We start from the raw sequence: 14661 nt of genomic DNA on the forward strand, positions 1-14661 counted from the left end.
AGGAAAAACAAAAAAAGCAATGTGGCAAAATGTTAATAATTGTTGAGTCTAAGTGGATAGATAAAGAAAGGAGTGTGTAGATCCTTTAAACTTTTCTACATGTTAGAGATTTTTCAAAATCAGAATTTGAAGGGAAAAAACAAGACCAGCATGGAAAATCAAGTTAATACCGTGGAGGAACCAGAATCAAAGTTCTGATTTGGGATTTTTCTGTAAGTTCTTTATGAAAATTAGAGTAATATACAATAAACATGTAGCAGGTAAAACACTAAAAGTAGTCTTTAAGAAATTCATTCATCTTAGAAATCTTTTACTTAAATGAGGCAAAATTTGTATGGCATTTTAACCAAATTACAAAATGATTTCAGTACCTCCATTTACACCCAAAAATATGAAAAATAAGCCCCTTATAACAGAAAATTATATATTTACTAGATTCTAGTCCCTAGAAGAACACCCAGTGCTTTACTAATAAAGTGCTTGTAACATATTCTCTGTTCATAAGCTATGTTCTATGACATTTTCCAGAGGACAGTCTTAGAACTGGAACATTTTGAGACCAAAAAGAGGTTATTAATGTTACTATCGGATGCTCTTACAGTCTTATCAGGAATATTCTGCAGTTTAAAACTGAGAAATACAATCAGATAATCATTTTCCTCATCTGGCAGGTGTCAAGTTCAGGAACTATTACCTCAAAGTTCTTACTTTAACTTTACTATGGCAATATCCTACCAAGATCGCAATATCTTTTTGAGAAATGAAGGAAACAATAGCAAAGATCAACAAAACTAAAAGCTGGTTCTTTGAGAAGATAAACAAAATTGATAAACCATTAGCCAGACTCATCAAGAAAAGAAAGGGAGAAGACTCAAATCAACAGAACTAGAAATGAAAAAGGAGAAGTAACAACTGACACTGCAGAAATACACAGAATCATGAGGGATTACTACAAGCAACTATATGCCAATAAAATGGACAACCTGGGAGAAATGGACAAATTCTTAGAAAAGCACAACCTTCCAACACTGAACCAGGAAGAAACAGAAAATATGAACAGACCAATCACAAGTAATGAAATTGAAACTGTGATTAAAAATCTTCCAACAAACAAAAGTCCAGGACCAGACGGCTTCACAGGTGAATTCTATCAAACATTTAGAGAAGAGCTAACACCCATCCTTCTCAAACTATTCCAAAATATAGCAGAGGGAGGAACACTCCCAAACTCATTCTATGACGCCATCATCACCCTAATACCAAAACCAGACAAGGATGTCACAAAAAAGAAAACTGCAGGCCAATATCACTGATGAACATACCTGCAAAAATCCCCAACAAAATACTAGCAAACAGAATCCAACAGCACATTAAAAGGATCATACACCATGATCAAGTGGGGTTTATCCCACAAATGCAGGATTTCTCCAATATATGTAAATCAATCAACATGATAAACCACATTAACAAATTGAAGGAGAAAAACCATATGATCATCGCAATAGATGCAGAAAAAGCTTTCGACAAAATTCAACGCCGATTTATGATAAAATCTCTCTAGAAAGTAGGCATAGAGGGAACCTACCTCAACATAATAAAGGCCATATATGACAAACCCACAGCCAACATTGTTCTCAATGGTGAAAAACTGAAACCATTTCCTCTAAGATAAGGAACAAGATAAGGGTGCCCACTCTCACTACTATTATTCAACATAGTTTTGGAAGTTTTAGCCACAGCAATCAGAGGAGAAAAAGAAATAAAAGGAATCCAAATCAGAAAAGAAGAATTAAAATTATCACTGTTTGCAGATGACATGATACTCTACATAGAGAATCCTAAAGATGCTACCAGAAAACTAGAGCTAATCAATGAATTTGGTAAAGTTGCAGGATACAAAATTAATGCACAGAAATCTCTGGCATTCCTATACACTAATGATAAAAAAATCTGAAAGAGAAATTAAGGAAACACTCCCATATACCATTGCAACAAAAAGAATAAAATACCTAGGAATAAACCTACCTAAGGAAACAAAAGACCTGTATGCAGAAAACTATAAGACACTGATGAAAAAAATTAAAGATGATACCAACAGATGGAGAGATATACCATGTTCTTGGATTGGAAGAATCAACATTGTGGAAATGTCTACACTGCCCAAAGCAATCTACAGATTCAGTGCAATCCCTATTAAGCTACCAATGGCATTTTTCACAGAACTGGAACAAAAAGTTTCACAATTTGTATGGAAACAGAAAAGACCCCGAGTAGCCAAAGGAATCTTGAGAAAGAAAAATGGAGCCGGAGGAATCAGGCTCCCAGACTTCAGACTATACTGCAAAGCTACAATAATCAAGAGAGTATTGTACTGGCACAAAAACAGAAATATAGATAAATGGAACAGGATAGAAAGCCCAGAGATAAACCCCCACACATATGGATGGCTACATGTAAAAGAATGGAATCATAACACTCCCTAACACCATACACAAAATAAACTCAAAATGGATTAAAGACCTAAATGTAAGGCCAGACACTATAAAACTCTTAGAGGAAAACATAGGCGGAACACTCTATGACATAAATCACAGCAAGATCCTTATTGACCCACCTCCTAGAGAAATGGAAATAAAAAGTAAAATAAACAAATGGCACCTAATGAAACTTAAAAGCTTTTGCACAGCAAAGGAAACCATAAAAAAGATGAAAAGACAACCCTCAGAATGGGAGAAAATATTTGCAAACGAAGCAACTGACAAAGGATTAATCTCCAAAATATACAAGCAGCTCATGCAGCTCAATATCAAGAAAACAAACAACCCAATCCAAAAATGGGCAGAAGACCTAAACAGATATTTCTCCAAAGAAGATATACAGATTGCTAACAAACACATGAAATGATGCTCAACATCACTAAACATTAGAGAAATGCAAATCAAAACTACAATGAGGTATCACCTCACACCAGTCAGAATAGCCATCATCAAAAAATCTACAGGGCTTCCCTGGTGGTGCAGTGGTTGAGAGTCTGCCTGCCGATGCAGGGGACACGGGTTCGTGCCCCGGTCCGGGAAGATCCCACATGTTGCGGAGCGGCTGGGCCTGTGAGCCATGGCCGCTGAGCCTGGGCCTCCGGAGCCTATGCTCTGCAATGGGAGAGGCCACAACAGTGAGAGGCCTGCGTACCGCAAAAAAAAAAAGAAAGAAAGAAAGAAAGAAAAAAAAATCTACAAACAATAAATGCTGGAGAAAGTGTGGAGAAAAGGGAACCCTCTTGCACTGTTGGTGGTAATGTAAATGATACAGCCACTATGGAGAACAGTATGGAGGTTCCTTAAAAAGCTAAAAATAGAACTACCATATGACCCAGCAATCCCACCACTGGGCATATACCCTGATAAAACTATAAAAAGAGTCATGTATCACAATGCTCATTGCAGCTCTATTTACGATAGCCAGGACATGGAAGCAACCTAAGTGTCCATCAACAGATGAATGGATAAAGAAGATGTGGCACATATATACAATGGAATATTACTCAGCCCTTAAAGGAAATGAAACTGAGTTATTTGTAGTGAGATGGATGGACCTAGAGTCTGTCATACAGAGTGAAGTAAGTCAGAAAGAGAAAAATAAATACTGTATGCTAACACATATATATGGAATCTAAACAACAACAACAAAATGATTCTGAAGAACCTAAGGGCAGCACAGGAATAAAGACACAGACGTAGAGAATGGACTTGAGGACACAGGGAGGGGGAAGGGTAAGCTGGGACGAAGTGAGAGAGTGGCATGGACATATATACACTACCAAATGTAAAATAGATAGCTAGTGGGAAGCAGCTGCATAGCACAGGGAGATCAGCTCAGTGCTTTGTGACCACCTAGAGGGGTGGGATAAGGAGGGTGGGAGGGAGACATAAGAAGGAGGGGATATGGGGATATACATATGCATATAGGTGATTCACTTTGTTATACAGCAGAAACTAACACAACACTGTAAAGCAATTATACTCCAATAAAGAAGTTTAAAAATAAAAGAATATATTTTTGATATTTGTGGTAAGATAAATCCTTTGTAAGGGACAAAGGATTACTTCATTTTTATTATAAAAATTTCTTGAAGTAGATTTTTGTTGGAATGGTGTTGAAGTTAGCTTAGAGCTATAATGCAAAGAACGAAACTGTCCTTAGTATATATTTTTCCAGGGGGCTGCATATGGCAGGGAGGGTCTCTTGGGAATGTGAGGTGTGAACAGTATGACCAGCAAGAGGAAGTATAGATGGAAGCAGTGTAACAGTGAGCGGATTCATAGATGAGAGGGGAAGGAGGTTTTTTTCTTGCCACTCTGTAAGAAATTTTGAAACGATGAAAAGTCCTATAAATATGTTTGACAAGATGCTTTGCTCTGTGTGAAATGTCTGAATTACTCCTTCAAGAAAACCTACTGTAAAGACCTATCATTATTTAGGTCTTTCAAGTTGGATGGATATTTTAAAATGCAGCTCCATGTTGACTCATAGGTGTTATACTAAAACATATATATTTTAAATGGAAGCCCAAATCACTCAGCAGTGACAGGTAACTTATGTTTCTTTGATTTACTTGATATCAGTTCTCTTTATTTCACTCTTACTCTGGCTAAGAAGTCATTAGTGTTCTGTGCTGTTGGGATATTGCATTCGCCAAATTATATTAAAAATGCACTAGCTTTTCTTTCCGTTGCTCAGAAGCACACATGAATTGACTGTATAGCATCATATTGCCTGAGTGCTCTCATGGGTCTTGGCACCTTGAATCACAGTTCTTCAACCCCATCTTTGTTTTGGAGCTCACAAAACAGAGAGTTACCAAATTCAAAGGCAGAAAAGATGTAGCAGCACCAAACTTCAGAGAAATTGAAACTAGAAAGTCAGGAAGAGAGTCCCTGTTTCTCAAATTGGTGATTATCCTTTCATCTCTACTTCTGTCTTTGCTTCTTCCCAATTCCCCTGATTCTCTCCTAACACTAGCTGTCCCTGCTTCCTTTGAACTTTCTGCTCCCTTATATAACCATTGCTTCCAAATGACTTAGACTTTCTATGCCACCAGCTCCATTCTTGACTCTATATATGATCTTTCAGTTAAGTTTTCCTGATTGTGTGACTTAGTTCAAATTTTCCAGACAAGAAATATGATTGATTCAGCCTACCCTACAGAGAGTCATGTATCCATAAGATCTGGCAAGAGTAATGGGCCATGGTACAAATTAACTGGTTTTCGCTATAGGTCAGAGCATATCCTCTTAGAAGGGTGTATATGGTGGAGGAGGCTCCAGTCTTCAGCTATGCTTGTCCTGGCTATAAACATCTATTATATGGGCCTAAATGTGCAAGTTGGTTTTGGATTACATATCCTAACTCAAAACTAGGTAAGGAAAAGGGGAGATTTTTTTACTGGCTCCTATAACTAAGAAATTAATGAATACAGCTGGATTCAGGCTCAGCTGGATTCAGGGCTCAGGCAATGTCATCAAGGCTTTATCTCTCTGTCTTAGTCCTTTGATTTTACTTGTGAGTTTGCATTCATCACTGAGAATGCCGTCAGCTGGAAGTAACAGAAGACCTAAGAGTAGCCTAAACAATACAATCATCTCACATAACAAGAAGTCTCCAGGTAGCTTCCAGGGTTGGTTCAGTGGCTCAGAAATGGCATCAAGTACCAGGCTCTTTATATCCTTCCCCAATTCCATTCTGGGTTTAGCTCTAGGTAACGACAGATCCTCTTGGAAGGGTATGTGTGCTAGGGGAGGCTGCAATCAAAAATCTTTTTTCATCCTCAGGCTATTACATTGTAGTTGCAAGACCAGTTGCAGCTCCATGCATCCCATTCTCAAGCAAAGTCATGTTTTAAAAAGGGGAAGCAAGGTTAGAGAGAAAGCTCTCCTAGCCTGACTCTCACTTATTATCAGAAAAATAAATCTCCAGAAACTCCCCAGCAGATGCACTGTTACATCTCATTGTAAAAATCCAGGTGTGGGAAATCAAAGGGCTGATATTTTTAGTTTCTCGTGGAAGATAGGCTCTACCACCATGGAAGAAGGGAGAAGCGAATGGCTATTAGTTGGCCAAGTAATATGCCTTCCAAGGTTTCATTCTTCAGATAGGCTCTCTCCTCCTGGCAAGGAAGAGAATCGCCAGCATTCTCTACATTGTCATTTCTGCTATATTCTTACCCTTCTAATAATTTTATTATTGAATAAAACCTCATTTAAGTTGAGTTCTACAAGTAACAATATGCTCACCAGCAGCCCTTATGTTGATGTCTCTTTTAGTCATTTTGTTTGTCCAAAGTTCCTTCTCTATTTAGATTCCTCAGGATGGGCTCGTGGGAGGAGAAGTCTCAAGTTCTTCTATGTTGATAATAGTTTGTACCCTTTGAAAGTTAGTATTACCAGCTGTAAAATCATTGCCTCATATGTTCTTCCTTTCCATATCTTAAAGATATTACTCCATTTTCTTCTGGCATTAAAAGTTGTTGTCAAAAAAATCTGATAATAATCTAATTTTATTTCCTTTATAAATCACTTGCTTTTTTTTTTTTTTTTTTTTTTTTGCCTAGATACCTAAAATATTTTTTCCTTGAAATTCAGTAATTTTTAGTAGAATATGTCTTGGTATTGAACATTCTAAGATAGTATTCTCAGGTATGCTCCTTTATAATGCAGCTTTAAGCCTTTTTTATTTCAGGAAAGTATTCTTGAATTAAGGTTTTTAGTATTGTTCTCTTCCCTTGCTTTGGATTTTTCTTCGGGGATTCCTGTTACATGTGTTTTAGGTCCTTATCACTTTTCACTTTTCCCCCAATGTATGTTCCTTTCTCTTGAAATATATTCTTTTAATCCTTATTTCTTTTTTATTTTGTAATTATCCTTATTTTTACCTTCTATTTTTCTTAAGACATTATTTACCTGTTCAGTTTATTTGCTCTTATCTTCCTTTTAGTTCAGTTTCCATTCCAAAATTATGTTTTCTTTTATTTCTAATTCTTACCTGGGCTCTGTTGCATAATTTCTGAGTTTTTCTAACTCTGATATGTGGTTTTCTTTCATGGGTTATGCCATTTTCCTGGTGTCTTTTGACTTGTTTTGAAATGGGCTTGTTTTGATCTGTTTCCTGACATGCTTTCATTGTCTATAAAGATGTTATTCTATTCCCCGTTCTCTTTTTCCTTATACTAGCTTTGTATGGGGTCTGATGTTGGTACTTTTCTGTTACTCATTTCTGAAAAGTTCTCTTTTACTAACTTTTAGGAGACAGCTTGATTCTCTAACCTTTCAATTTCCTTTTCTGTTGATTTTCTGTAGTGTTCAAAAAATGGGGGCTAACTTTCTGAGGTTTCCTGGTTTCTGTTTCTCTCTCCCAGTTTTATTTGGACCTTTTCTTTTTCTCTATTGCTTCCATTCTGCTCCCTTTTTACTTTACCCCCAGCAGTTTCACCTTAGGGCTGAGTACTGTCCCAGAAGGGAGCCCTCGCCGGTTGGTTTTAGGAGCTCATTGGGCATAGACTGCTAAAGCTTCTACGGACCTTACCTACCTGCTATTGGAGCGGGCAAATCCCCTTCCATTTTTACCTGCTGTTCTCGAATTAGCCCTCTTCTTTCCACAAAATGTCTGTTGGCTGTTGAGGAGTTTTCCTAGTCTCAGGTCAGTCTGGCATACCATTGTTCTCCTCTGCTTCCTTCCCCATAAATGGCAATGCCACTTGGGTCTTGAGGCTGTAGGTGGTTTGTTCCCACCCACTTATATTTTAGTGTTTGTAAGGATCCTTTGTCTTCATTTTGTTAAAAAAATGTTATCCAGATGGGTTTTCCGTTTTACTGTCTAATTGCCCTGTCAATTTTATATACCAAATTCATGTGGGAGTTTGGAATAGATTTCAAAATTATGCTGCCCCTTCCACCATCTTCCTTGAACCCCTTCTGGCACTATTTTTAAAGGATCATTCTGGTTATGCAGGGCAGACTGCAAAGGGATAGAGGCAACGACCAAAGCAGGGAGACGAGTTAGAAGGGTATTGCAATAATGCCGTGAGATTTGATGGTGACTTGGGCTGGGGAAAGAGAAGAAGGCAGTGGTACAGGTGGTGAGAATCGGTTGGATTTTGGATATATTTTGAACATAGAGCCAATTGGATTTTCTGATGGCTGGCTGTGTTGTATGTGAGAGAAGAGTCAAAGATAGCTTTAAAGTTTTTGACTGGAGCCCCCAGAAGAATGGAGCTCCCGTTTACTGACGTTGGAGGACTGCATGAGGAGCAATCTGGGGGCGGTTAGAGATCAGAGCTCATTTTGGGCTGTTAAAAGTTTGAGGTGCATATATTAGGCATCTAAGTAGAGATGTAGGCTAGGCAGCTGTTTAAGTGGGATTGGGATTCAGGGAGAGATCTGAGCTAGACATATATTTCAGAGCAAATAGGTGGTACTTAAAACCATGAAACTGGATGAGCTCTCCTAGAAAGTGAGTACTGATGGGGAAGAGAAGGGATCTGAGGATGGGCCCTTGCGGGCCCTGTGGTGCTTAGATGTTGGCAGTATGGATCTAATTTCTGAACATTTTGATGATTCTTCTCCCTTTTTGTGCAAAGTTTTAACACAAATACTAAAACTGGCAATTAAACAGTTTCTAAGAATCAAGGGGGAGGCCAAGTTCAAGGATATTCCTTAAGACGGATACTGAGGACTGGCTTGCTCACCTTCCTTTCTCACCTCCTCCTCTGTCCTGCAGAGGCTCGAGTGCTATAAACTGTGCTTCTCAGACCCCCTTGCGGCTGAGAGTCACATGTGATTTAGATCTGTATGTGACTTCAGCTCAGAATTGAGGTAAGTAGGGCAGAGAGGCAGGGCGTATGCCGTCCGTTCTGCTGGTGGGGCTCGTAATCGCTTATGCCCATGTGCCTATGTAGCTGGTGGTATGGCAGTGACACCCCAGTTTGCCAGGCAGCACAAAGCCATAGACACTTGGCCTAGAGTGTTTTTGTTCTTCAGCTCTTGCAGTTATTCACAACCCATGTAATAATCTATAATAATTTCCTCCCTGTTTTACTAGCTAGACTGAAATCTGTTCTCTGCACCTGAACCCTAACTAATAAATTCCCTTGGTGGGTCTGGTACTGTGTTTATGATGTAGATGTATGTGTAAACGCACTCATGAACAGAGAATGTGTGTGTGTGTTTGTATGCGTGTGTAATGTGTATGTACACACTCAGGGTAGAGGGAGAGGTTGTATGTGGTCCCTGGAGGACACTCAGGGACAATTATGGCATGTACCCCACTAGAAGAACATGAAAAGGAGGACTTGGACACGGACTTCATGATGCCTAAGTTCCAGGACCAACCCAGCGATGCTGTGGACATCTTCTGCGGCCCGAGTATAGGATTGGTGTGGCCCTGGAAGTCTCACACAGTTACTGAAGCCCTGGAGGTCTGTGGGCACCGGCTGCGGGGCCAGTACTTGCCCCCCAATTATAAGCAGCTGCAAGAGGATCTGGACAAGAGCGCTCGAATCCAGCAGGCACTGGCTGTACAACAGGCCCTGCTGGAGGTGAGGACGGAGGTTTAAAGAATGGGACCTGGCCACCACTTCCCATCATAGCCACCCACCTCTGCCCTACACACCTTGTCTGCCCCTAGGGCATGCTGCGGGAGGTGCAGGAATTCTGCAGGGACCATCACTGGATGAAAGGCATTTATGAGTTCCTGCAAGCCTGGGGGCCTCAGAAGCTGGAGTCTATGAGAGGTTGTCCTGTCAAGAGCTACGCGATGCTGGTGAGCTGCCTGAATGGTTGGCGGGCCCGCGTCTCCAGCATCCCCGTGGAGCTGATCACAAAAGGCAGGCTGCTGCGGCTGAGCTGCCGTGACATACAGGTGGAGATGGGTGAGTGCTGCTTAACCCCCCTCCTCTCCTTTGCCTTCTGTACCTTATCCGCACAGCCCTTCTTGGGCCTTCCGTGTCCTCCAGGGACCTTTGGTGCAGGCCCCTCATTGGACCTGTAGCGCCTCCCAAAGCCCCAGGTCCCAGGCCCTTCCCTTTGCAGCTGAAGGTGTGGTCACTGCAGAGGACAGCCTCTCCGCCTGTCTTGACTCTACTTATTCACCACACTCCCTAGGCATTGTGTGTCCTTGTCTCCTAGCACTTTGTGTTCTTACGGCACGGAAGTCGTTCAAACCAAATGTGACTGAGAAAAATCCTAGCCTGCTCCTTGGGCTAGGAGAACTCAATTTGTTTACAGAGATTCTCAGGAATCAAGGGTGCCCTCTCCCCACATGTAGCAGTCAGAATCAACACTACAATTTGCATGTATAAAAAGCTACTCTCTTTTACTGATCTTGGCTTAGTCTGTAGCCCTAAATTCTGCTGATGGTGAAAAAAGAGACAATTGGCCCTCCCAATCTGCGTGTTCTGTGTCTGTGGATAAAATTCCAGAGAGTTCCAAGAAGCAAAACTTGAACCGATAACTGTGTATATAGCATTTACCTTGTATTTACAACTATTTACATAGCATTTACGTCATTTTAGGTATTATAAGTAAACTAGAGATGAGTTAAAGTATACAGGAGGACATATATAGGTTATATGCAAACACGATGCCATTTATAAAATGTGTGGATTTTGGTATCCTCAGGGATCCTAGAACCAATCCCCCAAAGGGACAACTGTATTCCAATTGAAAGTCGCATTATTTTCTTATTTAAAGCAGCACTTTTGGTCTAATTCAGTCTATTTTGGGTATTTGGTCAATTCAAAATTCATACTACAGTTCTGGATTGTTTTGATTTTCGAGTGTCCTCTACTCCTTCTCCTCCCCGAGGTGGCCCCCGGCATTACAGAGGGCTTCTGGGCTGTGTGCTCTTCTTTGCTGGCTTCTGCTGACTTGCCTGAGGTCTCTGCCCTCCTTCTGACCTTGCTGCTCCTGGTGAAGCTGTGTCCTGAGCTGGTGGAGCTGGCGTGTGTTCTCCTGGCTAATAGGAGCCCAGAGTGTCTACCTCTGCTGACTCGGCTCTGCATTGGCTCCTGCTGACATTACATATCCTTAGGGTTTTAGTGAACCCTTCATCCAGTCTTTGTCTTAGGCTGGCCACCCCATAGCTTCTGCTTAAGGGTCCCTCGCCCTTCAACACAGGAACCCTATCTGGGCCCACTGGCTATCAACTCTCCACTATCTCCTGTATCCCCTGCCATTTGGGAGCTGTGGCGGACTTGGGAACGTTATATTTGGCCCTCTTTCTGCCACAACACATCACACCATGATCTCTGCTCTGCTGTGACTATCTCGTGTCACATGAGCATGAGGGCACCCTGCAAGGAGGTATCTTCCCAAAGTGCTACACGGAAAGTGGAGCTCGAGCCCACTCTGCTGTCTGTTCCCTGCTCAGCCCATCTCAGTTTCCCACCTCATGTGTCTACTTACCCCCACGAGGCCAAGGCCTAGTTGGTCTCCCTGGGTCTCTGAGAAATCTGGTTTAAGACCTAACCTTGTTCGTCTTTTCTCTTCCTCCCTTTCCACGGGAAGGATGTCTCATACTACTGGTTACTAGCTAAGTGCCTCCACCCAGAGATGGCTGTGGAGAAACACACAGAGGGGTAGATTGGGAAGCTGGTGATTTGTTCTTCTGGGAAACAGAGAGGTTTTGTCACCTAACACCGATGAACGGCAGTAACCAATCGTGTCTGCTTCCTGCAGAGACTAGATACTCTCAGATCCATGGCCTCCAGGCCTGCTTTCTTTCTTTGGTTGCACCAGGTCTTAGTTGCAGCAGGTGGGCTCCTTAGTTGCAGCTCACCAGCTCCTTAGTTGCAGCTCGCCTGCTCCTTAGTTGTGGCATGTGAACTCTCAGTTGCGGCATGCATGTGGGATCTAGTTCCTGGACCAGGTATCGAACCCGGGCCGCCTGCATTGGGAGTGCAGAGTCTTATCCACTGCGCAGCCAGGGAAGTCTCCAGGCCTGCTTTCTTTATAAGGTGGGAGGCCTTGGAGCTGGGCCTGAAAGAGTTTGCTTGAAAGTGCTTGCCTGCCTAGCCCTCCCTGCCTTTGCTCTTCCACAGATGAAAGCACATACCTCCTTAGGTATCGTCTAGACCACAGAACTCCCCGCTCTTTCCCCAAGCCTCGCTCCTAAATGCACAGGGGATTCAGGCTGGCCAGGCAGAAGGAGGACCTGTGATTGGCCTGCTTTCTTTCTGACCCTGTTTTGGGCAGGCTTCGCTCCACTCTTGCTCAGGAAGTCAGTGTTCTTTCTAGTCTGTTGGCTTCTTGGTCCTTAGTCCAGGTTCAACTGGCCTCTTCAAGAGGAGCAGATGGAGAGGTAAAAGCACAGGGCTCAGAATCCTGGCTCTGTTTTTTACTGGCTTGCATGACTTCAGATCACTAAGCTTCAGTTTCTTTATTTGTAACATAGGCATAACAATGTAGTCGCTCACAGGGTTATGGGAAGGAGGATTAAATGAGATATTATTTGCAATGTTCCTAGCATTGAGTATGGCACGCAGTAGATGCTTAATTGTTTTCATTTCACCTTACTCCCTTCTGTCCACTCTCATCCTTCTTGCTGATCTAATTCTATCTTCTTATCCTGCAACTTTGTTCCTCTTCTACTTGGGCTCCCTTGAATACTTGAATTACCTACTGTTATGAGTTGGCCTCACCAGAAACTTGACTTCATACTTTACTCTTTCCCTCTCCCTAACTCCACCACGTCCAGCCTGTCATCAAATCATTTCCATTCTTCTGCCTCCTAAATATCTCTCAAATGTGTTTTCCCATCCACCTCCAACTTCCAACCCCGAGGAGCCCTGGTTATTTTATCAGTCCATTGCTCCCTTATACCACACGGTGTCACTGTTGAGCTCTTCTCTGTCTTCACGGGCCCCGTGCTGCTGGTCAGAAGGCGGCACCATTGCAGTGGCCTAGCTACTGTCATAGGTCAATGGGATAGTTTGAAAAAGGATAAGTGCACCTCTTTGTGTTCTGTTCAACCTTGGGTACCCCTCAGAAGTTCCCTTGTCTTGGTTTTCTCAGTCTCAGCTGTCGGTGCCAAGTCCTATTCGTTACCTCCTCCAAAGCTCCAACAGGTCCGTTCCCTGTATGTCTCAATTATCTGTGCCTGGAACTCACTGTCCTACTTTCCAGTTGCAGAGATGCTCATGGAGGATGAGTTAATTTACTTTTCACCCTTCAAAGCATGAAATGTAACACAGTGGAGCCAGACTGCCAGAGTTTGAATCCTTGCTCTAGCATTGTGTGATGTTGATATTTAAACTTTCTGAGTCTCACTTTGCTTATCTTTAAAACAGGGGCAATAATAGTATCTGCCTCAAAGGGTTTTGTGAGGATTAAATGGGTTAATACAGGTAATACTGTGTCTGGCGTGTAGTAAGTACTCTATACTATATTTTGTGGCATACTCCATGCCCTATTTCTATATTGGATTTTGCAGCTCTGTGCATATTTTAACATCTCTGAACTTAAGAGGTGTATTATAATTGATGGCATCATTTTTTCTTTTTTCATGGTGTGTGTAAAATAATGGTGCTTCTTACAATCAGTGGCATCTCAGATCTGACGAGGTTTCGCGCTGGTATCATTCCTGTCCTCGGCGACAGTGGAGGTGTTCCTATTGCCAAAGCCAGCTTCCAAGATTATCTTCTCGCCCCAAGTCCACCTGACAACCTCTTTCCTTTAATCCTTAAAAACAAAAGGCAGATTACACACTCTTCTGGGTACCTCTTCTACTACAGCAGAGGCAGTAAGACTCCTCAGAGAGAAAATGTTTGTCTGTGGTGGACATTCTGCTCTTCATGGATACAGCATCCCTGTGCCTTTGCACACGGTTTCATCCACTTGGCGTGCCCCTGGAAGCCTTAACCACTCAGTACAGTCAGCTCCAATGTCCCCTTCCCTGAGGAGGCCTTCCCCAGCGTCCTCAGGCCTCCTGCCCCTTCACTGAGCCAGGTTGAGGGCTCTTTGAAGAGCATCTACCACACTGGTATGTGATTATCCCCTTCTATGTCTGTCTCTGCTGCCATTTTGTGAGCTTCTGAGGGTGGGAACACTTTCTGTCTCACTCATCACTCTTGTCTACCAGTGCCCAGCACAGGCCCAAGTGCACTGCAGCTGACTGGACACCAAGCAGGGGTCCAGTAAGTGTTCAGCGACTGGGGGAACGAATTCACGTTCTGGCTGCCCCTTCAACCTGCTCCCACTCCGGCCCCGCCACGCTCCCCTGGCACTTCACCCCCTCATGCCTAACTCTCTCCTGTCTTCAGAATCCAAGCTGGTGGGCATCAGGAAGGACATTCTTGAACAGATACAGAACGAATGCCGGAGCCGCGGTCAGCAGCTGATAACAGAGCTCACAGATTTCACGAAGGCCTTCCGAACCATCAACGCCGACGTCCACGCCCTCACGTGGTGCTCCCAGAAGGTGGGCTCTCCCCATTCTCCTTTCCCAGCTTATCCAGGGCCGTCCCGTTCGCATGCCCAGCACACTCCCTTCAAGTCTCAGCTGGGCTCTCGATGGGGCTTGACGCTCTTAAACTGTGCTCACGTGTGTGGTCTGCCCTTGCCAGCAGGCAAGGCCTGTTCACGAGGGCCCTGTTCACGTGGCCCTCGATAT

General features: G+C 42.8%; 1 protein-coding gene across 1 annotated transcript in view; it reads left to right on the plus strand.

Annotated features, from left to right (window-relative positions):
• Positions 1-14661, plus strand: part of DNHD1 (dynein heavy chain domain 1) — a 66315-nt gene that overhangs the window by 18830 nt on the left and 32824 nt on the right. The window contains 3 exon segments of the mRNA XM_032641580.1: positions 9324-9589; positions 9679-9922; positions 14312-14469. Coding sequence (XP_032497471.1) covers positions 9324-9589; positions 9679-9922; positions 14312-14469 — 668 coding nt within the window.

The sequence above is a fragment of the Phocoena sinus genome, chromosome 8 (genome assembly GCF_008692025.1).
Source record: "Phocoena sinus isolate mPhoSin1 chromosome 8, mPhoSin1.pri, whole genome shotgun sequence".
In the NCBI taxonomy this organism is placed as follows: domain Eukaryota; kingdom Metazoa; phylum Chordata; class Mammalia; order Artiodactyla; family Phocoenidae; genus Phocoena; species Phocoena sinus.